The 26,768-nt window shown below is 40.9% G+C and overlaps 1 protein-coding gene across 1 annotated transcript in view; it reads left to right on the top strand.

The window, feature by feature from the left end:
• LOC310997852 (protocadherin-15-like) overlaps positions 1-26,768 on the top strand; it is a gene marked incomplete at both ends in the record, with an annotated part of 138,561 nt that overhangs the window by 42,305 nt on the left and 69,488 nt on the right. The window contains 9 exons of the mRNA XM_083987673.1: positions 4,106-4,214; positions 4,334-4,446; positions 8,585-8,791; positions 11,008-11,142; positions 14,970-15,119; positions 16,668-16,861; positions 17,973-18,105; positions 18,643-18,722; positions 23,509-23,602. Of these exons, the coding sequence (XP_083843799.1) occupies positions 4,106-4,214; positions 4,334-4,446; positions 8,585-8,791; positions 11,008-11,142; positions 14,970-15,119; positions 16,668-16,861; positions 17,973-18,105; positions 18,643-18,722; positions 23,509-23,602 (1,215 nt within the window). The remainder of the gene's footprint in view (positions 1-4,105; positions 4,215-4,333; positions 4,447-8,584; positions 8,792-11,007; positions 11,143-14,969; positions 15,120-16,667; positions 16,862-17,972; positions 18,106-18,642; positions 18,723-23,508; positions 23,603-26,768) is intronic.

Here is a 26,768-nt window from a genome sequence, read left to right as displayed (position 1 = left end):
AACAGCTGATCTGTGTACTGTAAGTTAGATAGCGTGGATTGTGATGAGAAGGTGTTGCAATACACACTTTAAGACTTATCTGTGCAAAGTGTAAACGATTGTTTTTCACCTCAAACCTGTTTGTTGTGACCCCCCCCCCCCCCCCCCCCCAAAAAAAAAAAACTCGTGGTTTGTGCCGACACCGGCGGCTGTCACTAATGTTGATAAAGTGATGATTTACAATCGAGAGTTTATCCTGTGTTTTATTTTGAAATTTAGCGGATGCTCGGTGAGTTTCATTTCCTGTTTCCTCTGCGTGGATTGATGCGTGATGGCTGCGTGACTGAATTTGCATGTTTGTTATTGAAGTAATCCGAAAGTAACTAAATGTAATCTGTTACATTACTTTAAGTTTATGGTACTTGGAGTAAGTTACTAATTAGCCTACATTGTCTAACAGGTAACTTGTAATTGTACTGGAATACATTTTTAAAGTAACCCTCCCAACCCTGCTGATAAGTATGCAGGACTTCAGTTAAATATTTTTCAGTGGTGTGAAAAAATGTTGGTTGCTTTGTGTGTCTGACTACTTTCCCCCTGATGTACAGTGAAGTTACATTTACCCTTTATTGGATCTATACTTTCAAAAGAATGTCTCCCTATCACACTTTTTTAGTGTTTTCCAAAAAAAATTGCTAGTGTTTAAGTTTAAGTGAGTCTGTTTCATAATATTTACCTCTCATTCCGTTCCATTTACTTTCCTCAAACTGTGCACAATATAATTTCAGATGTGTTTTTTATGGCTGGCCTACATCAGCTTTGCAGTTTTCAGTCAGATTTTGTTGTTCTCAGATTTTTCTCCATTCTGCAGTGTTACCATTATGCTAACATCTGTCCACAGGGAGATTTGTCTTCTCATAATTGATGAGTGTATTGTAATTAATCACAATGGCGAGACAGGCATTATTAAGTTGATCTGTATTTATTTTTTTACCCAGGGGGGATATAATGTGGGCTCTGGAGTCCCCTGGATAATGACTGCTGGAGGAGGGTATTATGGCTAATCATCATTGTGCAGAGCTAGAGGGATTTGATTTAGCGCACCTCCAGACATTGTAAAAGCGAGAGGGCTGGTTGGGGAGGGGTGTAAGGATTACTCCAGAGCTGAGGGATATAAATATACCCCCTCAGGGAGGGATTCTTCCTGCCAGAGAGCTGTTAGCCATGTGCCTGTCTGTGCAAGTTCGGCACAGGCTACTTAACATACTCACGCATACTGTATCAACCATATGGAGGCATTTTGCATAAGGAGAGGTTTTCATAAATGTGATGTGCTAGACATATTCACTTAGCCATATGTTGGCACAAAAGTGTAAACGAAGAGCTGGCTGGGTAATTAGCAGTGATGATGTCGGAGTATGCATGAGCAAGTGGCCTCCAGTTACACAAACATGTCGTCCTTGATGTGCAACTCTGTGAGTCATGTTAAGAAGCGTTCTGATGAGAAATCGATCTAATAGCTCTGGTAATTCAATGTGATACCCTAATAATTGGCCAGTGGGCTGTGGGTTATGCTGAGGCACAGGCCTTCATCAGGAATTCTGACGATTGAATGGATTAGAATTTATTTTTAGATTTACAAGTCCCTATAGTGAATGCCAGGCGGCCTTGTTTTGAATTATACGGCAACACACGACCACTGCTGACCGTAGGTAACTGGGCAGGTACGCACATGGAGAAACAGTGGGCCTGCTTTACCCGACTGATTACCAACAACCTTGCTTCCTCATTCCCTCACCTCCTCTCTTATTATCATTGTCTATAAATGTAATAAACACACACACAATAGACGTCAGAGCCTTTTTGCACACATGATCTATTTATAGAATTACTGTGTTAACTGACCCTGTTACCAGCTCTTGGGGCTATGCCCACAGGGAATCTGCCCGCTCCCTCTGATCAGCCACTCTGTACCTGACACACACACATACAGGTCCATATGTTTGAGGCCACTTCTAATGGCAGGTGGTACTCACAAGACTCAATATTTCATAATTCTCACTGTCTACCATCCCCTGCCTGCAGTCAAGGCCTCACAGCTCAGAGGAATGTCAATTCGATGTGCCCTCACTCCTTTAATTAGCTGTCAATTAGTGCAAATGAGTAAACTCTTCGCCTAATTAAGCAAAGCCACCAGGCAGCACACATATACGGGCAATTGTGTAAGCAGCATGAAAAAACACAGCTAACAAACTCCTTCTGTAACACGAGTGCTGCTTAATGATCACATTTGACACATGCTGTGATCAGGGACCTGCGTGCACGTGCGTGTGTGTGTACTGTATGTCTCTATGGAGTACAAGGAAAGGTGAAGTCACACACTTTGTCATGGTGGAGAATTGTTTTGCTGAATCATGTTTTATTCTATGCACAGATATATCTTATAGAGGCTATGTGCCAAACAGGTATATGTAGGACATAGGCTAAATCCTCTTAGCCCATTTCTTCATTTTAGTTTTATACCTCAGTGTCACAGCTACACTGTACAAATACACCATGACACAACCACTTAGCCTGTTAGGACCTTGAATATTCCAACATCTCTAAGTTTAATGGGAGATTCAGATCTGTGGATTCACTGCAGAGCCAGCTTGTGAATGAATTTCAAGGGAACAACAAAACATGCCATTTTAGTTACTTACATGTAACAAATTAAGACTTTGCATTTAAAACATAGGAAGAGCTTACAAAATAGCATGTTGTTAAAGACCCAACACCACAAGTGTAGCTGGAAGAAACAGTCAGCCAATTAATCCTTGAGAATGTTCCAATAATGTAATTGTAATGTTGATATCAAGTCGAATGTTTCATCTAAAACTTTTTTTTTTCTGAAATGTGAGAATTTGCTTCACTGCTTTTGTTTTCACTTATTGTAATGATTTGAATTATTTTCTTATCATTTTTAAATTGGGCCTATAGTGTTTGGACACAATTGTCAAGGTGTCAATTTGGGCTCCTGGTAACTGGGATGAATGTTTCTCATTTAGTATCTGGATTTTTTCAAACCAAACAACCAATTAAATAATCACCATAATGAAAATAATTAGGCTAGTTGCAGTCATATTTTGTTAAAAATTAGCTCTATGTTAATCAGCTACAGATGGAAAATAATCTTCACACTTAATGAGTAATAACAATGTAATCATGTAATGATTTGATGGCGTAACACTGAGACAGGACATTTTTCTGTATGCAGTAGGGCACTATACTATAACTTCCCCTGTTTGTTCCCAAGCTATAGCACAACTTTCACAATTGGGTATTTTATCAGTGTGTTATTACTACTTTTACAGGGTGTAAATGCTTCCTCTACCAGTGCCATTTTAGAGTCGGGGTTTTCCAGCCAACTGGTTTAACAGATGAGATATAATCTTATGATGAAGTTTAGTTGGCTTTTTATTTTCACACTTCACAGCCAAAGTAGGTAGATAAGGATTATTGTTGTTCATTATAACTTACTCTGCTGCTGCTCTTCCTTTCTTGTCTGTACTCTGCTGCTAGATGCATTTTGATTTTTCTGATTTACCTTCTCTCCTCTCAGCTTTTCAGCCTTTTTTGGTTGTTGTTGTTTTTCTTTTCTTTTTTCCGCTGTTATTCATGTGAGACGAGTCGGCAGCAGCCCACTGCTGGCTGCCTCCGTGTTTAAACAGTGATAAAGACACAAACATAAACAGTAAGCCAGTGGACAGAACTGAACGGCCACACAGAACAAATAAAACGAATAAATATACTCAGAGTAGTCATCAGAGTTTATTTTAAAAAAATAACCTATAACATACATGACCTCTTAGTAGAATTGCTGTGTTTACTTGTCACCAGCCAAACAATCAGTCTGACATCCTGAATCGCCACCCCTTGCTTGGCAGACAGTCTCCTTTTTAAGATCCAGTATTTTCAGCTTTAAAACACTTGAATTCCTGTCTCTGCATAATGATTCCCTCCAAGTTATTCTTGGAGACAATATCTGCTCAAATACAAGCTGTAGCCACACCATAAATAGAAAAAATGGATTTGTGTCAGTTTATCTTGCTGTGTTGTTGACTGACTCTCCAACCTGTTGTTGCAGAGCAAACTGAACCCACTGAATGTGACCCCTCCAATCCGGGCAGTGGACATGGACAGAAACATACAGCCCCCATCAGACAGGCCTGGCATTCTTTACTACATCTTGGTTGGTAGGTTCATTACCTTAAACTCCACTGATTTCACACATTCAGTGTTCTTTGAAACAGTTTGTGTTTGTTGATTTGAGCTGTGCATCCACATCTGTAACAATTCTTATTCATTATTGCAGGTCATCCAGTTACATATCCTGAGTATTTCTCCCTGAATAGAACCACTGCAGAGCTACGGGTGCTTCAGCCTATCAGCAGGGACTTCTATCAAAGGTTCACGCTCATCATCAAGGTAAACAAGAAAAGAAAAAAAGAAAAGAAAAATCAATTTGCCTTACTCATATGTTTTTATTTTATTAAGGGTTACAGGGCATCGCTTCTACTGATAGCAAGATTTTCTGTGTCACTTTTAATTAAGCCTAAAACCGCCACAAAAGAGATCTCTTCAGTTCTTTTGTAATAAGAGGTCACGAATCGGCTGAACAGATTACAGAATTACAGCAAACAAAAATGAAGCTGTCAGTGTTGGTATCTCTCACTCCTGCAAGGGTGATGAAACAAAACATGCATGAATTACATCTCCTGAATGAGATGGAGACCGATTATCTTCATCAGAGTTCAGCCCAAGGTAGAGTATTGATTACTCCTCTGGCCCTGCGTTGGAAAAACAAGGTTGTTTCATTAGATGTCTCAATTCAGTCTTAATATTTTTGATTTACTTGTGTGCCACAAGTAAATGTGTCAAGTTTTACTCATATCTGGGTAACTTTAGCATGCACCCTTACCTGCTTCACATAGATAACCTCAGTCCTGAAGACCATTAACCTTATCTGTAGCTGCTTTGGAGATGGGGGTGAAAAAGATATTATGATTTATGGACTTTGCAGGAGGATGGGCTGCTGCACTGTCATGAATCCTAATTTAGAGCAGAGTCAGGTATTGCCTTGGTGCTGCTGGTGCAGAGCAGCAGTGCAGATGAACTTTCCATCCACCCGTCACTAACCTCTAGACACCTCTGAGCGCTGTGTAACCTGCTGTTTACCAGGATAGCTGGGGAGCAAAGAGATGAGAGGAAGTGCTGATTTCCACAAGAGGAAAGGGAGATTGATCGCATGAGGGGCATTTATGCATGTCTTGAGAGGATTGTGCATAGCTAGAGGAAGGGAGACAGTTCAAAGGGGAGCAGGAAAAGACCAAGATAGATAGTGAGATCTGTGTGGATGATAGTGGGAGCCTTATCTACCTGATTCATAAAGCTGGAGGAGCCATTGCTTTGGGACTCACAGGAGGAGGAAAGTGAGAATTAGAATTTGGTATCTTGAGAGTGCTCAGCTGCAGCACAGTTTGTGGTCTACATAGCTAATCCTACATACAAACCTAATCTACAGCATATTTTGTAAAGCACATCTGTTGTTCTTCAAAAGTCATCACTGATCCTGATGGAGCCATAACCACCAAGATGACGAGGATGAAATGAAGACAAGTGACAGAGGCAGATGGAGGTGGAGAGAGAGCGAGTGTGGTTAAAATGAAAAAAAAAAAGACAGCGAAGAGATGCAGTATGACACTTTAAGGATGATGGAGTCACAACAAGAGAATCAAGACTGAGTGATAAACAGTGACTTTTGGTAGCAGCCAATCTCCTGCAGGCCTGTGTGTTGTTGCAGCGGAGCGCAGGTCATTTAGCACTGCCTCCAAGATATAGGGAGAGCGCTAAAGAGCTAAATCACCAGGGAACACAGACTGTAATCCTACCACCACCACCACTCCACCACTCCATCCCCTCACCCCCTGTCTTTTCTCTCTCAGACAAAAATGTTTGTGAAAATGCAGAGAAAGAGAGAACATCCAGGCGCACACTTTGTCAATCAAATGACAGCACTTTTCCCTCAGGTGTTTAAGTGAGCAGATTGCATCTGTGGGTCAGCGCAGTGTGGGTGTTCCTTATTATCACACAGATAAGGGAAATTGGTAGAAGATGTTTGGGGAAGATTGTGTGGCACAACATTGTGATGGCAATGAAAATTGGTATGAACCTCAGCTGCAGTGAAACCCAGCTGGATATTGCAAAAAGTGCGTAGCAGGGGTCTGCAATTGTAGGGTATACACAGGCAAGACAATAAAGCAGAAATTACAGAGTTTCTTGGCCCCTGCACTTTTAATATTTAGCAGTAGAACTACATACCTCTGTTACAATTGGTATTCTGCAACACAAGCCCAGTGAAATTGAGCTAATGTGCAGAATTAGTTCCAGGTCATGGCTTAAAGTGATGTCTCCTCACTCCCCCTCTCCATCTGTATTTTCAAAGCCTTAATGTTTCTGAAGGATCCCTGTGTGGGAGGCAATAGTGACACATGTGCTTAGGAGGGGAAAGATTGCACTGACAGCCTGACCACGCCACATCCATCTGGTTTGGTCTCACTGGGCTGTTGTAGTCAGACGCAACTTGGGTTACAGTATAGCCTTCTTTTTTTATTGCACAGTTTGAATAGCTGAGACAACACACAATTTGATTTGTGGTAATGCGCTGTGTTACCTGTGCAGTCTTGTCACCCCACCGGCACTGCCGGAAAATGACGGGGAAGCAATGTTTATGCTTGGTACAGTTCAGTACATGCTCCATACGTGACACAAATATGAATGCACATGAGTCAATATTTCAGTCCTGCATTTTTTGTGTTCAGCTCCTGGGATTCATGTGCGGGCTGTTGTAACATTTGTTATGTCCAGTTATTCTGAATCTCTAGGAATTTATAATGTTTTATAGATAACCAAAGTCTATTGATTTCATGCAGTAAGAAGGGAGTTGTGGAGAGTAAGGCAGGTTTTCCAAAGACTTGATTATTAGAAAGTTTTACTGTTGATTCCACGCTTTTACACACTTACAAGGTCACATGAGTTTTGTTCCATTGCTTTTTTGCTGCATTTCTGTTTTTTGAAGGAGGATATTAACATGTTGGAGAGATAAAGAGGGATTTGGTCATTTAATTTCCGCACAAGCTTTTAGGCAAGATAGAGGCACTGTACTGTACAGGAAGACACCAAAATAGGTTCAGCTCATTTTGCACAGTCAGCAGTGTAGACAGACCAAACTGGAACCAAGTGCTCCGACACTCCTTTACTAGTAAAGTGTTTCATTTTGGCATTGACTCAGATATTTCCTTTGAGCCTCCTTCAATCATTGGTCAACCATTTGACTGAGTAGCAAAAGGCACTAATTACTGTCTCCCCCCTACAAATGAGAGTATTTGCGTTAAGTGCCCTGGTAATTACTGTGGCCTAATCCTAAGTGGACCCCTGATTGAATTTAGTCAATGTAGCTTTTTTGTAATTGAAATGACACTCAGAGATATTGTGCCTTTCTGTCCTCGTTAGGGATGGGTACCTTTCGCATTTGAATCGATACGGTATCGATACTCGGTACCTGGGAACCGATATCGGTACCAATCGGTACCTGTTTTCGGTACTTTTTGTGTGTGTGGTAATTAAAAAAGAAAAAAAAAAAAACTCAAAATGTCAAAAATTTTAATATTTACCTCTTAACATCACAACTCCTCAGCCTTTAAGAGTATTTTATGTTTTAGGGATGGGCAATGATTTTCATATAATGGAATAGTCATTCAATGAAAAAAAAAAAAAAAAAGTTTATGAGACTATCGTCTTGTCTGAAAAAAATGTCCGTTTTTACTGAGGAGAAACATGGAAAGACTCCTACAGCCATCAGAAAGCTCTGTGTGAAACTTTGTCAAATAAAAAAGAACTGAAACTGCAGTGCAAACTCTGCAACATGTGGACTTCACGTTTTGACGAGAGGAGAGGGGGAGACTTCATCCTCGTTTAGGTCATAGATGTGCTCTCATTACGTGACGAGGACTTGAATGGCGCCGCTGTGATGAGAAGCGGGACTCGGGAGTCGGGACCGGACCGCTTCGGTACAGATTGTCACAACAGTCCGTTCCTCACGTTAAATGACGGACGGCTGTTTTTCAGGTAGTGATTTAAAACGACGGGCTGGCGCTACCGCTTCTCCACGTCTCATTTCAGAGAGAGGGAGAGAGAGAGAGAGAGAGAGAGAGAGAGAGAGAGAGAGAGAGAGAGAGAGAGAGAGAGAAGGGGGGCGGGCGCGAGTGTGCGGGGCTCATGCAGACTGCCGCACGACGAAGGTGCGTTCAGGTACCGAAATGTGGTACCGATTGACTTTATGTGAATCGATACTCGGTACTTTGGTGGGAATTCGGTCGGTACCAAAAAAGTACCGAATTTCGGTACCCATCCCTAGTCCTCGTGCCTGCATAGTTGGGGCGCCATAGCCCTGAGTGTGTTACTCTCATCATCCAACTCATTATTAGTGCTTCTTAATATATTTCCAGCAGGCTGGGTTTTATTTAATAAATGTATGACTTCTTGTGTCTTACCCATTGTTTTCCAGGCTGAGCAGGACAACGGTCACCCCCTCCCAGCCTACGCTGACCTAATTGTCGAAATCCTGGATGAAAACAACCAGGCACCATATTTCCAGTTTGCAACCTATCAGGGCTACGTGAGTGAGTCTTCCCCTGTGGGTACGACGATCTCAGCCAGTGCCAACCTCAGTGCTCCCCTGGGAATCATAGCTCTGGATAATGACATTGAAGAGGTAAAGAGAGGAGAGCCTTTGTCATCCTATGCTCACTGTTGCCAACACTTTACACATGCCTACAAACACAAAGCACAAAGCACTTGTAGTGCAGTGATTAGATAATATTGATTAAACATCCACGTGTATTCATGGCTTTATGTTGTGTTCTCACAGAAAGTAACACATTCATGACTTTTTTTCCTGCTTATTTTTTTTTCCCTTGTAGCTGGCTCCTGGTGATACACCTGTAGGTAAAGGGGTTGATTTGAAATGCAGTGAACATACAAACACACTCACATTGCACTATAGGGATGTCCAGATCAAGTTCAAGCTCTAATCTCAGAGACAAGTTTTTCTTTTTTTTGGTAAATATTGCATATCCACTGATATCTGGTTTGATCTAATTTTCATGTTTCATTGCATAGTACAGCTCTGTGCACACTTATTAGCTTAAAAGTAGGCCTGCATTCATATTAGCAAATGGTTCAATTTAGGGATTTGATAGCTTAATAACTCTGCATTAAATCTGCATTACAGCTTTAATTGGTTTCTTACAGTATTTGGTTTAGTGTCCTCGAGTATTTTGAGAAAGAAAGGTCAGTGTGGAGTTGAGGCAGGATTTAGGCAACTTCAATCCATATGAGGATTAAATGCATTAGTTTAGTTTTGTTTGTTTGATGTGCTCGAAAATCACAGGCTTTGCCCACTGTGGCAAGGTGTCAGTGTGTATATTTATAATGAAAGCTTTTTCTCACTATGCTTCACCTTAGAGAGTGGTGTATTGACACTGAAATGGCTTTCCCTGCCATACATGTAGCACAATAAACAAACAATGGATACGTTTCATATGGCTGATAGTGAAAAGCCTTGATCAGCTTGATCCCTGCTCTGCTAATTGACTCGGGACATCCCTCCTGTGAATGCATGCATCACAATGTGAAAAGTAAAAACAAACTGAGTGCACTCATCACTGCTGGAGATATTGTTACTCTGCTTTGGAGAAAAAAAACTGTGAGCCCTCCAGCGTGTTCACAACTGCAGAAATTATATGTTTTGTGTTCAATTTCTTTTTTTTAACAATATATTAAACACAAGGCAGTTCTCCGGTATTGACGGGTCTGTACATAGATTAATCTAGCTGATGCGCTGATTTTGTTTCCTAATGGGAGTGTGTGTTTGGAGTGTTTTGCTGTGTTGTGTTCTCCTTCTTTATATGCAGATGAATGTTTTTGCTGTGGTTTCTGCAGTTGCATAAGACAAAACTCATGCAATTATTCTCTTTGAATGCCAACTTCACTCTTCAAAAGGATTTGTTATTTTATGACTTGATTCTTGTGTGTATAGCTGGATGAAAGGCAGGGAGGGTGTGGGGGGGTGACACATTTGTTTGACACATTTAACAAACAGTGTGATTGTTTGGGTGCATGTTTGTGTGCGTTCACCCACCACAGTGTAGTAGCTTTAATAACAAACACCACTAATGGAGTTACAGTTAAACTCTTCAACACACACACACACACACACACGACCAAAACAAATGGCCGATACCTTTGGTTCATCTTTCAAAATATCCCTTTACTCAGTCTTTGGAGAAGATTAACAAATCAAAGTGGAGTGGAAACAGAGATAACAAAATCAATAAGCCACTCACTCCTGATGTTTACCAAACTCTCTTAAGAGGACTTATTGATGGACGTGAATCGAAGTCGACTTGCAGCAATGGACCACACTGGCCTCCAGGTTTATTTGTTAACACCGTCAAACAGCAGTGATGATACATCTTTTGTAAATGTCTAAATGGCTCTTTTTAAAAAATATTTTCAAGTTTGTTTATCATCTGGGTACCCTAATCAAAAGCTGTAAAAATCCATATCTATATTTTAACAACTGAAAAATGTGCTCACAGTTCTGAACCTAAAAAGGAACGAGGGTAATAACGAGCCCATGTTGTTTCAGCAGAAGCCATTTCCCATCTTCCTTTCCTTATTAATACAAACACACTCTAAAAGACATTGATTTCAGGTTCCATCTTCAGCTCCTCTTCCACTGTCTTCTGAAGAGAGAAGCGAGACCTGCCAACACAATACTTTTCAACTCTTTTGCAGATCAAATGTACTGTTTGATAGGTTTTCTCAACCCCACAGCTGCGGCCTTGGTTAGAAAATGATGAAACGCTCATGTCGTCATGGTAACATATGTTTCTTGTTTTTTTTTGTATTTCTTTCTGCTGGAAGACGAAAGACCCAATGTTGAAGATTACCCTGAACGACTACACCACAATCTTCGGCTTGACCCCGACAGGGATAATCCGCTACCTGAGGCTCCTCAAACCCCTGGACCGGGAGGAGCAGATGGTCTATACTTTAACGGTAGGCCTCAGACACTAAAGCCCTGTGACCTACATCTCCCATTTTGTGTATATTAATAGAAGTCACAGGTTAGCTCTATACCAAGAGGCAATTGCAGATGAAAAGCTGACCTGACACTTCTAGAACAATATGACCTTTATCAGTGGTTGGACAGCGGTGAAGTACAACGGTCTGTTCACTTAGATTTACACATTCATATTCAAAGGTGAATCAGAAGCACATCAGACCCCTGTGGTTTTGTTTAGTTGAAAAATAATTAAGACCTTTGCTTAACCTTATTGATTTATTCACCTTATTATTTAGTCTAGATGTTGTGAATGTGTAATTCTGATATTAACAAAGATTTATAGTATTGTGAAAACCTGAATCATGTTGTGTCTTCCTTCTGTTGTTGTAGCATTTCTCTATTTGCTCCTGCCACAGCCAAGGATACGATGTTTTCATGCTTGTTTGTTTGTCTGTGTGCAGGATTTTGCAAAAAGTACTGAAATAATTTGCACCAAACTTGGTGGAGGGATTGGGCGCAGAGGGAAGAACTTATTAAACTTTGGTGCCAGTCTGGTTGGCACATCCACTTATTTTGTACTAGTCGTCTTAACATTGTGAAAGAGGGGAATTTAGAAATGTTGTCAAGTTCTCAAAAGATAATGTTTGAATCTTGAGATTTTTGAGTTTATACAGTTTTGTACACCAAGATAATAACCCAGATCTGTTAGAAGAAGATATTTGTCCCTGGCAGAGGTGTGCACTGTTGCCATCCTATTGTTGCTTATGATTTCCTTGTGTTACGTCAATTCAAGTTTGGAATTTGACATTAGAAGAGACTTATTTGCTTTCTTGCCGTAGATGGAAATAGTTTTACCACCCCTACATCTATCAGTGAACATCAAGCTATAGCTCAGCTTGGTAAACTCTAAGTATTGAAAAAACTGTAAAACAGCTGGCCTTGCTGAGTCCAATATAATCCACATAGTAGCACCTCTAAAGCTTGATCTCGCAAAATAAATTGATATATTTCTGAAATGTTGAACTATTCCTTCTGAAAGAACATGTGTATATATAATCCATACAGTTTCACTGAGCTCCATCACTGCCTTCAAGTCCCATTAGGATTCTGAAGTAGGTTACTCGTGATGTTTCTGATGTTTTATTGAACTTTTTACTGTATGTTTGGTGTTTTTCAGTTTTCAGTTTAAGTGTTCAGGTTTCTGTTTTACTGCTGTTACACTGACAACAGCAGCCTGGTTGGTTCACCAAAGTAACTTGTTTCCTTGTAACTTTCTCAGTGGGATGGCAGCATCTTGGGATATAAAGCAGCTCTTTCGATCGGGGGGGTGGGGGTTTCTTTGGATTAGAGAACATCAGCGAATCAACACTGAGCTGTGTGGGAACGTTTCCCCGGAGAGATTCTGAACACGGATGAATCTGTTCAATGTTGGTTCTGATTTAATGCTGAGGTTGGTTGGACTGTTACGGGTGCTTTGCACATTAAAGTCAGGAATTTATGAGGATTTGATGTGTTTATTGTATTTACTGTTTATTGCACATGTCCAGCGTCAACTCTTTTCACGCTGTACACAGTTCACCCAGTGCAGATCTCTCTGTGGATCCGGGTATGAGGAACTCACTCACTGGTTCTTTGTCTTCTGCAGAAGTGCTCAGAAAGCTTTCAAGCTCAAGATGCATTCTGACTACATATTATAGTGAAAGCTGACAATGCGCCTCCCCTTGCAGTGGTGACTGCTCAATATGGTGCATTTTTTAGATTTCCATGGCTCCCTCAGCTCTTTAAAATGGTCCCTGCATTCACTGTCACTGATAAAAAGGAGAAATTCCCTTCCTGCATCATCAGCATCATTGTCGTGTCTGTCTCACTGCAACATTCCCTACATCACTATTTCCATGTGGAATAAAATACTTTATTTACTGGGGACCATTTTAGCAGTTGTTGTTGTTGAACTTGTTTCCCTAAAGACCTGCAGTGCATTAAATGCTAACGATAGCCTCTGACTTGGATGGATTCTTCCCACATGAGAACATCAGTAGTACTTCAGAGTTTGACTCACTTATCACACTATCCATTCATCATATTTACTAAAGACACAATTATTGTGTCTTTAGTAAATATTTTACAAGCTAACAAAATGAGCTAACAGCATCTAACTGAGTTTTTCAGTTGTCTATCTGACAGAATTAACTTTTACTTTGATCAACACAGCTGCCCTGAGCCTGATAAACTCGGGTTTTTATTCACACTAATCTGAGTTAATTCAAAGCTATTGCGAGTTTTGTACTTTTACATGTGAACCAGAATGAGTTTGAATTGTTTTTTTGACTACTGCCAAAACACAACTAATTCTGTGCCTAAATGCATTTGGATGGAGGACACTGACAGATGACTGTAATCTTCTGCTAACATGCTGGTTTCACCACACCACCGGTGTTGACGAGTTGTAAAACAAATTAAACATGACTGAACCAGATCAATAAAATTCAAAGACACGATGACGCATTATACTTTGCATACAAAGTCTGCACTGACATTTCAATGTCTGCAATTGTATCCAAATCTCACACGTGACCAATGTATACATGAGTCGGATGGATCAGATCAAAACACGAGTCAGGTGTTTTCTCTCAACACTGATCTGAGCCATGACATCTCATGGAAATAATCCTAAATTACTTTATTATCAGATGTTATAAGTGAATGCTTTGAATTCTTGCTTTAACGCGTGTTAACATTATGTTTCCTAGATAAATGAAAAGATGCTTTGAAGGTTGTGCTTTTACTTTCATGGAGATAATGTTATTTCAAAGATTGCTAGAGAGAAATCTTGTCTTTTTATAAAGGCTCATCTCAAATTAATTTTATAATTAATCTGCATATCCTGGACTGCTGGGAGAGTGCACTCAGATCCAATTTAGATAAAAATCTGCTTTGAAGGATTATTGTGTGTATGTTTTGTTTGGGTTTCCTGTCAGACAATGAGGAGGAGAGGGACAAAGAGGCAGGCTTGTTTACATATGTTTAGTGCGTGCAGAGATGTATGTCAGTATTTGCGCATCGCATGGTTATAAGTATGGATTGCTTGTGCATACAGTACTGATGACTCAATAAATCCAAATCTGCTTTCACCCTTGGCTCCCAGACATTGCTTGGTGTCTATGTCCCAGGGCTGCAGAACAGACGCTCTGTTTGATGGGAGAGGAAATAGGTGCTGTCGTATATGTTATCTTGTGTGTCTGGGTCCCCTTTACTCTGCATGTTTAGCTTCTACTAAAGGCAAACCCTCCTGATGTTCAGTCTAACCAGAAAGATATGTCATTTCCATTCTAGTGCTAACACAAATTTTGGGGGGAAAAGCAATTTCTCCCACAGAAACGTGTATTTCTTGTTGCTGCCACAGTACCGTTGGTAGTTTAGATCTCCTCTTCCCTACACTTCATTTGTTGTTTTGCTCAGTCCATTTTCTTTCTCCCTTGCCAAGTACTGGAGATCACAGCTGCCTGTGACAAACAAACATGCAGTTTGCTCTGTTTGCAAATTGTCCTTTGGGCGAGCTTTATACAAGCCCCCTCTTTTTATCTCTTCAAAGGCTTTTTTAATGTTAAAAGAATGAGAAATGAATGTATACAAGGGCTAAGTGTTGGTGACTTGTGGTGGTGGGAGAACCGTGTTGACGTTTGACATTTTCTCTGATCAAAACATAAAAAACAATCTTGAATTCAAAAGAGAATAAAATCAGATGTCTGTGATTTTATTTTTAAAAAATGGACTTTGTTTACTTGCCTGCAACACCCTTTTTTCTTTTGTGTGTTTACAGATGGTGGCATCAGATGGTGTCCAGCAGAGCAGCCCAGTAACTGTCAACATCCTGGTCCTTGATGCCAATGACAACACACCCACGTTTGCTGAGGTCTCCTACAGTGTGGAAGTCTTTACAGACATGCTGCCGGGAGAGACGGTGCTACAGGTAATCAATCCCAGCAATCGTGCTCTCGCCGCCCTCCCTCTCTTTTGGTGTCCTGCTTTGGCACTCTGCTTTACGCCTCCGTCTTTGTCGCCATCACAGAGAATCTCTCACACACACACGCTCTTTCATGCTGAAAGCAAATAACCACAACAATCCAGAGCATTGTGTTGACAGGCAAACCCCTGGAACAGTTCCCGTCATCTCATCTGTAGTCATGACAGAGGAGTCAGTGAGAATGTTTTTATCTCTGTCCTCAGTGCACAGACGAGGGGAACCTTTTACCCAGTAGATCATCCTCTGTCATGACTGCGGCTGATTCGTTGTGCGAGGCATAATGATGACCATTTATCAATCTTTCCTCTTGAATAAAAATGATCAGACTATTTAACAATAGTATTCTGTCCTCTTCATTGAGTGTGTTGTGGTTATTTCTATTGATAAGGAACATTGTTTGTTTTTATTAAATTAGTATACTGCCTTGAAATGTCACGACTTCCTTTTTGCCTGTCAGGCATGAACTAATGAGAACAAATACAGAACATGTGTGCAGACATGCACAGGTGTATTTGCATGCACTGACGGTCTTTCAAATGTAAATCTCCAACCCCATCCTGCTGTATCTATTAATGCACAGGCTTGTCTCTCATTTGATAGTCTAAACATGATCTTTTCATCTTTCAGCTGATCTGTCCTCTCAGCACAGCCTCTCCAAAAAAATGTCAGACTGAAAAGGTCAAGTTTAATCTGTCTTAAAAACCTGCCGTTTCACCCTCCCCGAAATGAGGCCAGGGGTCACAGAGTGTCTGGTATGACCGCTTAACCGATTTTTATAAGCCGTTTATGAGAGCTGCAGGCTCCCTGAGGATGCTGCTGCTTATTTGATGCTACAGCTTTTACTTCACTGTCAGGAGCATGAAAAAGGAGGTCTGGATATCTTGGATTAAAATTGGAGGCCTAAAAGATATTAAGCCAACTACACCACGAGGGCTCATAATTACAAGCAGCGGGATGCCCTAAATTAATTGGCTTGAAGGAAATGGTGGTTTCCTAATTCATTTTTGTAACAGAGCAAGGCGGACATTATATATTTATGTGTTGCTCTTCTTATCTTTCTTCAAAATATAAACGGTCCTGCAGCTGTCTTTCCACAACGTAATGTAGTGTATGTTATGTAATCAATCTCATATGAAAGGTAGCATAATTCCAAACTTTATTGATCATTAAGGTCACCAAACTGCAATCACAACTTGTGAAGAAATTGAGAAATTGCTGCCAGCAGAATATAGCTTCAGTAGTATGTATACTGTAAATGCCAACCACTGTGTATCAGTTAGATAATAATAGGCTCCCAAAATGGATTCAAGGTTGCCAAGTTGACTGAAGTCTGTCACAACCTCCTACTAAGAGATATTTACTGCTTGACTGGTTCAGTGAGCATGTTGCTTGCAGCTCTGCAGAACTCCCCCTGTAAGACTACAGATGCACAATTGTATATGTATACTGTATTATGGTGTTTATTTGTATAATATGGATGTCTGTTTTTCCCAGTTAACAGCAGCAGATGCTGACGAGGGACTGAATGGTCTGGTGACCTATGAGATATTGGCTGGTGCCCAGGGAGATTTCATCATTAGTAATCGCACTGGACGGATCACTGTGGCACCTGATGTCACGCTAACCGTGGGGCGATCTTACGCACTGACTGTCAAGGCCTCTGACAATGCACCAGAGACCCAGAGAAGGTACACACAAGCCATCTGTGTTTACTACTTTCTTATGTGTGTGCATGTATGTTTTTCTATTCTGAACAGAAGATTTCTACACAAGCAGAATGAAGGGTTTATTATTTAAATGTGATAAATGTGGGATTGATGTGATAGCAGTGCATTACTATTTTATAAAGAGTCAATTTGTTTCTAAGATGTTTCAGAAACCAGTTTCATTTCCTATGTCTCCACTTGGTTGGAGGGGACTGGAGTACACAGCATGTGTTGCTGTACAAGTCTTATTTAATTCAATATTTGTTCATAGTCATTTACAATTTAGCTTCTGAATGACACAGAAAGTCTTCTCCTTGCTGAATTATGGAGAAATAACATTTCTAACAAGCTGCTGGGGCTCAAAAAACAGATGGTCTTGTTTCGTCTAGCAATACAAATTCTGGTATGAGATGCATCATACATCATCCTCCTCTTTATCTCGTGATCAAAAAGAAAATAATTAATTCTCTGTAAGAGCTAAATATCTCAGATCTCAGATCAGACTATTAAAAGTACTTGAGTGTGGAAACAGGTGATGACTTTGGATTCATCAAGCAAAACAAAGACATAAGACACAAAGGCTTGTACATCAAATGACCCAGACTCAGCTAGACAAGCTGCAGATAGGCACAGTGACACAATGCACTACAGAAAACACTTTGTTTTGTTTCAGATGTACAATTATCTTCAAGTACATTGGTAGTCTTTTCCATTTTTATGTGTTCTGCTGTGAAGAGCTGTGAACAAGCAGGCTGATTTTAAGTGAGCTAATTCTACACTTATGAACAATTTATGAATGAGAGGCCTGTACTATGGCTTTACACTTGGATATAAAACATCCCTGATAAAATTGTGAACGAGAGAAAGATCCCATTCCAAATGTGGCTAAACCCTGTGTGTGTATTTTTATTTTATTTTTTTCATTTTACTCTCTTGCAATCAAAACTCCACACAACAGAGCTTTGGTATAGGATGATGCATCGTGAACAATTTCCACTATGCTCGGGGCAAGGTTCTTCAGCACAGCTCAACAGGTTGTCAAGGAGAAGCTGATGCTGTCAGTGGGCTGACATGTGCTTTTTCTATCTGCCAGGAGCTCCATCACAACAGTGTACATTGAGGTTTTACCACCCAACAACCAGAGCCCCCCACGCTTCCCTCTCCGCACTTACAGCTTGGAAATCAGTGAGGCCATGAGGATTGGAGCCATTCTGCTCAATCTGCAAGTGAGTCACAAAAAAACCCACAACCGCACACCCCCTCGCAAGGCATGTGCAATTTAATGAGGCACTTGGTATGATTCTGCAGTTCTTAACCTGATGAAATTTTCAGCACATCATTAAATTATGTTGCAACACAATCAACACATTTTTAGTTCTGCCAAGGAGCTTAGGTTTTCACCTGTGTCTGTTTATTTGTCAGCAGGATTACGCCAAACATACAGAACTTATTTGCACCCAATTTGCTCAAGAGATGGGGCGTTGGTTAGAGAACAACTCATTAAATTTTAGGAAAAATCTGAAATTTTATCTAAAAAATGTATATTGTTTTCACTGAAGTCTGGTGTATTGTTTGACTTTGGCCTTGGCAGAGGCCTGTGCTCTCTGAATGCCCTGTTGTCTTTGTTTGTCTCTCTCCAGCATATAGACTGCTCACTTTCACTCAAGTCCACCATCCTTGTTGTGTTTCTATCATATCTGATAGCCTTCAGCTTTCATGGTGCTGTATGACCTTCAAGCTACTGATTTTTTTTCTTTCCCCAGGCCACAGACAGAGAAAATGACCCTATCACGTACCGAATTGTGAGTGGGGATTCCCAGAATATCTTCAACCTCACTGAGACGTAAGTTCAGATATTGTTCAGGCACTAAGGCACAACTCTATACAGTAGTTTGTTGGTGTGAATGAGTTTGTCTGTCCCTTTTTTTGGTGTGCCACATGTTTCAGCCAAACTCTTCTGCAAGGACATTTGTCAAACACTGACATTTGTTTGAGTGTTTGCCAAACAAGACAAGGATTTTGTGGACAGCTGAATGGGGTTTATGAAAAATCTTATTAAGATTATGATCTGAGAAACGCAAACAACTGGACATCTCAGCTATGAAAGTCTTTGATAAACAACCCGGCTCAGTCAACTCAGCTATGAAATTCTTTGATAAGCTTGTGTGTTTCATGTCGATCTCTCAAGCCCAAAGACTAGACAGTCGTAGTAATATATATGTGCAGGCACAGTGTTTCCTTTATTGTCATTGCCCCAGAAGAGTTGGGCGAACCAGGGCAGGGCCTCACTATCATCATTAGCCTTTCTCTCATGGTATTGGTTTGCCAGAGTGAGGGGTGATTATAGTGAAAGAAGGAATGAGAGTGAGAATGTGCAGTTTGATGATAGTGAGATGTAGTAGTAGTAGTAGTACTGACTTGCCAATTATTAGTTTGAGGTGATTTATTCGCCAATATATAACTTTGTTTGTTAACACTGCCTCTAGTTGTTGGTACTATTAAGAATCCAATCAAACCAAGCTGAAAATGAACCCATTTACATCCACTAGCTGCCTCAGCTGTTCGTGACCATGATCATATCAATGTTCTACTCAACTAAACATTATGTTTGTATAACAAAAAATAACATATTTGCCTGAATGTGATGCATAGTCTTTGTAGAATGCAACCCTCCATTTGAAGTAGGAAAACTCTCAACCACACACACACACACACACACACAAAAACACATCTAATGAGGAAAAATACTCAGAAAGAGGACACTGACAAAATACCTCCTCCTCAAGAGGTAAACATGCATTATATATCATCGACTGAAACAGCCATGAAATAACATAATGGACAAGACAAATTACAATATTAAGTAAATAGAGAACAGATATTTGCAGACTATAGATCCAGGAAATTTCAAGCAACTATTTACAGCCGATGACTGAGTGGCAAGGTGAGGTGAAAACAACAAGTTCTATTCATATTGCAGGCAGCATCTTTCATGTTATTCTGTTAGAGCTAAAATAAAACATGAATTTGCAGGCCAGGGCAATTAGGTCAGAGCTACCAGAAGCTGGTACACAGCTCTTTGGAAATAATTACATGGAATTAAATTTCATTTGATGGCTGGAGTTTGGTTCTGCTCACGTCCTGTCTCCTCTTGCTCTCCAGCTCTGGCCTCATTGCAGCCTTTCTGCCGTCTCTAAAGAAGCCCGGACATGAAACACAAAGACAAATACCTTACATCTTATAATCGACATCGGCATTTAAAAATCCCACTTCGCTCAATTACTGCTTGGGAGCAAAGAAAAGACATAAAATATTAAAGTGGTCTGTGGTTTTTACCTTCCCTTAAATACGCAAACAAATATGGAGAGAGGAGGCACTGGGAGACTGAAATGCAGGACCATGCCAGACACGTTTCTCACTAATTGATTAAAACCTCTTTTGTCTGCATCCTCAGGCTCCCAGCTCTGCAAGGACAAGCTGTGTTGTAGCAATGTATCTATTCCTTTTGTTTACGCTTAATCTGCTCCACAGTGTTAAAAATTGTTTGTTTTATGGAAGGATATTCGTTTTATGGTTTCGGAGTGGCGCTGTAATGGTGACCAGAAAAAATGGTGACATGATCAAACCAACAAGGAAACTGTTATTGTTGGCATTGCCACCACAGACTCTAAAGCCAGATATGACAGAAAACTTGCTTAAATACAGACACACATTCTCCTTCAGGTCATTGTCTGTGTGGCAGAAATATTACAATCACATCAGGGGCTCTCAGCAACCTAGCAATATAATAACCTCAAACAGATGCTGATACAGCAAACTATGAATCAAAGAGTGGTTAGCTGGTATGTTTGATGAGTGTGCAATATACAGACCTACTTCACGCTCTCATTTTTCAACCCTTCAGAAATCCAGTGTGATTCAGTGAAGAGATTTTTTTTTTCTTTGCATTGCTGCATGTACAGATTCAGGCTACATATGGAGCTTGTTGCCAGCTATTATGAATAATGAGCTCTCTGGTCTATAAGTCCCTATAAATGGGGCTGGTTCCCCTGAGGGGAGGTATGCTTCTGCTTCAGATTGACTCACCATTATGGTTGTGAGCAGGACGCACCATTGAATCGGCAGCTGATAGTCTGACAGGCACGAAGCGTTTTACACATACACACAGAGCTTTCAGTTATGGTATACAAATGTGTAGTGTCAGAATTATAATTTAACACATCATAAAGTAGTCTACTGTGGTTTAGGTCTGGTTGGTTGGACTGATGATCTGTTAAGATGTCCCACATGTTATCACTGTAACTTTGAATTTTTTGTATTATAATTAATAAAACAAGATAGAACTATAAAATGAGATTGAATATAACCAGTAAAAATAAACTACATGCCCCCCGTGAGCCACTAAACATATGTTAGCAGTGCCCTTTCTCAGACATATTGTTGTACCTGTATCCATCACCTGATAAGAAGAAATGTCAGCACAATGTCAGCACAGAAATACCAAATATATGTTAGAAGTAATGACTGTACAGAGTGTCCATTACATTCTTTGTCCACCAGAGAGACATGACAGAAATTTGCAAATCTGTACATACTGTGTGGGCCAAATTCTTCAAAATACCAATCTTAGGAATCCTTATGAAAACAGCCAGTCCATCACTCTCATATAGATACATGAACTCTCTCAGTATCACATCACTCTACAACTATATTGGCTACATCAACTTTTTCTTGCATCACTTTCATAAAAAAAATCCTAACCTGTAGGCTACGCCAACTTTGATACTCAAGCTTTTTTCTCTGGCTTCTCATGGCCCTGTGTTGCTCGCCAACTATCTTGCTGCAAAGTAATACTGAAAAAGAAAATGAAAGAGGAGTTATCCTTTTTCTTTTTTTTTCTGTCGTCTTAAACCAAACATTGGTCTATTGGCCAGAGTCAGAATAAGTCTAAATAAAAACAACAACTCAAACAAATCCATTGCCAAAAAATTATCTTACAGTTTGCATTTTGGAATAAACAAAGTGAACCTTAAGTGAGTTATTTTATTCATGTCTATTCACTAAGTTATTCAGTCTGAAAAGTTTTCATTTATGTCTTCTTTGAGTGAAAGTCAACACCTCATCCAGCTAGTTCACCTCAGGTCAAACATTCATGCGACCTGAAAATGAAGGCCCTGTACGTGAAGTCATCATTACCATTTATATAGAGACACAGTCAGAGCAGAACGGTCAGCTGTTAGTTTGACAGGGATGGATAGACTCTAACCTGCACCCTTGTCATTCAGTACGATGCTGTAACATCATCATGTCTGTCTGACAACATCTTTTCATTTGTGGCGGCCGGGGAGAGGAGGAAGGACGCTATCGCACATGATCAGTGAACCTCTCAGACCTAGCCTACTCCAGCTGTAGTCGGGGTGGGAAAAAAAAACTCCCCAGGCCATTGTTAAATGGCATTAATCTTTCTAATCTGTGTCATTATCGCCATCAAGATCACCATCATTAACACCGCAATTATGACGATTATCACTGTATATCTTCATTATCATAGTCGCATTGAGTTTCATCTACCTTTTAGTTCCATCAAGCACAGAGAAGGGCTGTGTATAAATAAGTGTGAGCACAGCAGTGGGGGGGATGCTGTGCTGCATTTTTATGATGTTTTTAGAAAGCTGCTTTTGCCCTCTTGACCACCAACCATCAGGTGTATTGGATTCAAAGCAATATGTGGGCAAGTGGTTCAGTGAAATAGACAATGTTAATCGAGGTCTGGGTAATTTGCTTTTCAGATCTTAAGATGGGCCTCTACAGTTTGACAGTTATGGGCGGGAGGGGCAGGAAGAAAGTAGCGGTCAGGTTCTGCTTGGACTGTTTGGCCACAGGAGCTTTAAATTAGAAATGTGAAGGAGCAAGGGGGACACCAGGGAAATGGGACGGGCATTAATCTAGCGGCATGCTCAGATGCATTCGTCTTTCCTTCCGTTTGTGGGGCCTGGCAGAGCCTGAGTGCGAGGAGAGCCTCTGTGTGTGTGTGTGTGTGTGTGTGTGTTGGGGAGGGGGGGTGCTCTCTCTCACGTGTCTTCTGCACCTGTGTGTGCAAACAAAGATAATTCAGCGTTCTGCTTGGGAATGCATCCACGCTTTGTGTTTGGAATACCAGAGTACCAAATTATAGCATGTGAACGAGCACGGGGGGTGGGGTAGGGGAGGGAGGGGGGGGGGGGGGGGCACTGTGTTTGCTGCAGTCACTGGAAAGAAAACATGAATCTCTCTGTAGTCCATGTGCTTTGGGAGCAAGAGGCAGGCTATGGAGGCAGAAAGACAGAGTGAAAGCGTTTAAAAGCCCACCTGCTCTTTGCCCAAAACTCGCCCTACTTTATCAGTGACCATTTTTTATAAATGTGGCTTATCTGGAAGTTAATAAACTTGGTGCAGTAAAGCCTTCGTCATCATTCACTATTGCTTCAGCAATAACGTATTTTGAAGTGCTAAACCAAGCTATTTGAATTGAAGCTTTTGCTTCATATCACACAGACAAGGAATACATAAGGGGCTCTAAGCAAAGTTGTGTATACTGTATTTACAAAGCATACTCTCTGACCTCTCTGTCTCTCTTTCTCCCTCTGCAGGATTGGCCTTCTACTTTTGGGCAAGCCTCTGGATCGAGAGACCACTGATCAGTACCGTCTGATTGTCACCGCCTCTGATGGCAACCCTGGAGGGGTGAGGCTCAACCAACTTTATTAAACTACTGGCCTGACTCCTGGGGTTAGCGATCCTCAAACATTTTGAACATGTTAAGCACGAATAAGATCTTCTCATATAAGCGTATTAGCTTGGAAATTTGGCTCACTGAACCTAAGTGGTTCATTAGCCTGGAAAATCCAATAGTGTGTTCGAGCTCTCACAGATTCATAAGATTTGTGGCAGCACGAGAGTCAGCAGCACTACCTCTGTGGGACAAAGCACTGTGACTCCAGACCAGTAAAGGGTGTCCATATAGGCCCATATACTGGTAAATAGTATAGTAAAGTAAAGTAAAGTATGCATTTTATATATCCCATGGTGGGGAAATTCACAGGGTTACAGCAGCAGTACATACTGCACACTGTGGTGGACTGGTAAAAAAGAAATATAAATATTACAGTGGGCTCCATGGAAAAGCTGTCTCACATTGTAGATAACCCCATGACAATCATAGTGGGAAGGAAAACCAATTCTGTGAATACAGCTGTACAAGTGTTAGTTATTTTTCTCCACAGCACAGATTTGTTCATTTGAAGTGACATTCAGGTTTTTAAGTCTATTAGTAATTTCCCTTTATTCATTTCAGTTCTATAACTTTGTTTTTTGTTTTCTACTATTTCTTTCGACTGTTCTGAAAGAATACATGTTAAGGAAGAAAATCCCCCCCAAAAAGCCCAAAATCCCAAAATTGATCAGTGCATGAAAAAACAGTGATTTTGCCTGTAGTGTCTCGCCTTAAGTGTAAATCCTTTAAAAAAAAACTGCTGTCAATACAACATCAGCACTTCAAGTTTGTACATTTACAAAGCTGTCTTTGTGACTTAGCCTAGAGAAACAGCAGACACTATAACCAAAAGTGAATACTGGCTGCTCCATGTCCCACCGAGAGCCGATAATCATATAAACCGTCTTAATTTAATTAGACTTCACCTCAGTTGGCTCTGTTTTTACAGCTGTCTCTGTTCCAGGCAGAAGTGAAATGTGGTTTCTTTTTTAAGTTGCTGTGTCTGATAGGTAATGAACATTAGCTGATGAGCCGTCACAGGAGTGATGTTGATTGCCCCCTTCTCACCTGCACATGCATAAACACTTGGAGCTACAGCTCCTTGTCATCAATTGACAGACTGCACAGGCTGATGGAGTAGAGCTGCACAAGAGGCATTTAAGTGGATGTAAAAAATTATAACTATCAATCATTAGTTATCATTCATTCCTACTTTTATCATTTGATCATGTGAGGAAAATGCAAACTATGCATCTAGGCTAGATGCTCTCAGGAAGCCTCCTTTTCCAGGGGATGAGTGTGATTCTCTGTGCATATGTTTCAGCTCTTTTTCAAGTAGGTTAATGTTACGGCGTTTTTGGGCAAGTGGCCAATTGTGTACTTTGGCTTTGTCTTAAAGAAAACTATAAATAATGCTTTTTCCTTTGTCTAAACAGACCCCTCGGCCTCCCCCTCTCTTTCTTTAAGGTTTTACATATATGCAGTAATTCTTCTCAACCATCAACGTTTGCGGGTTTATCCTCCTATGGCAACTTTGCATAAGATACATGCAGCCATGGTGCTTCTGTATTTGTGCCACTGAAGGTGACCAGTGTTAGAGAAAAGAGCAAGTAAATAAATAGAGTGTAAGATGGGGCTTCACCTCACAGAGGGAGGCAGCCACATGCTGTTGCCCCTTTGTCCTAATATTGATGGACAGACTGGACAAACTGACACCCTTTACCTGAATTTTGTGTGTACGTGTATGTCTGTGTGTGCCAAACATCTTGTCCACGGAGTAAATTACTGGCTGACTTGAGCAGGGTAAATGTCAGAGCTCGGACGAAATGCTGTCACAACAGGAAGTCGGATGAGGGAGAGGGGTAAAGGGTTATAAGTGGATAGAGGTGAGGTGGAGAACTGACAGGAGGGTTGGAAACATGGAAAGGATCAAAATAGGCACAGGAGGAAGGCACAGGAAGAAGGATGGGGCCACAGAAGATTCAAATGTGTAATTAGCGCACAACCTTGGTAACCATGGGAACCTGAAAAGCTGCAAAGCAGCAAGACATCTCCCCTCACTGGTGCTGGTCAGATCTGCTCACATACATGCACGCATGAACTTTTCCTCACAATACTTGTTGAAATTCAGCTTTTCATCAACTCGAGCATGAAATAAATTCCGTCTGTGTGACCAATTCAAAATTTATATTCTCAACAGTACAAGCTGTGATCATAACTGCCAAGCAGACTCGCATTTCAAAAGCTCGACCGGAGATATCGGCTGAAGCTGTACTTCTTGTCCTCAGAGGAGAGAGTGCACGACTTGTAACAGCCTGATCATATCGGTCTCTGCAACATGGCTTCTGGTCAGGATTGTCACTTGAAAGGCGCAGCACCATCAGCCACCTCTGGATCTCTCAGACAGTGGAGACAGAAGACGAAACATCACAGAGCTCCATATATTTTGTGTTAAATAAATAATAAGGGCTCATTAATCACACTCGTGGCCATAGAGGTAGAGGTTTTGGCTTTGATAGGAACACCCACGCCATGATGGAGATGCTAATTGGCTTCAGGTCTTCTCTGAAATGAAAAATAAGCACATCTCATCACCACACTGATCCTGCACCGCATCCTCTGGTGTCTTCGTGTTTTAGTTTTGACAGAGCAAAGGAAGCATGGAGTGTGAAGGTTTACAACATGGGTTGCCAGATCAGTTTGTGCATGAGAAAACTGTTTATGTATGTCTCAGAGGCTCAAACAAGGAAAAACAACAACGGAGAAGGAACTCCCACCAGACAGTGAGACAAAGGTTACATTAATAAGGTCTTTCCCTCCATGACATGTCCCATCATAGACTCATCTGCCAGGGAAACTTCAAACAGCTGTCTTATGGGGAAGTATTTCTTGCAAGGGCCAACTCCTCCCATAACCCACCCATCCTCTCTCCCTCTAAGGAGAGCATTTACACTATTATTTGCATACAGCTTTGTCCCAGTACTCTGACGGATCGGAGATTGTGCATATTCAGCCATTTTCTTATGTTGATTTATAGTATAGCGCTACACATACGTGCACTTTGTCATTGTTTGAAGGTCAACAGGACAGTGCGACACAGTGGCCCTGCATGGATAAAGACTTCAAATGGTGCTGGAG

The sequence above is a fragment of the Trachurus trachurus genome (assembly GCF_905171665.1).
Source record: "Trachurus trachurus genome assembly, chromosome: 15".
In the NCBI taxonomy this organism is placed as follows: Eukaryota; Metazoa; Chordata; class Actinopteri; order Carangiformes; family Carangidae; genus Trachurus; species Trachurus trachurus.
This window is presented reverse-complemented; position numbering and strand designations above follow the sequence as displayed.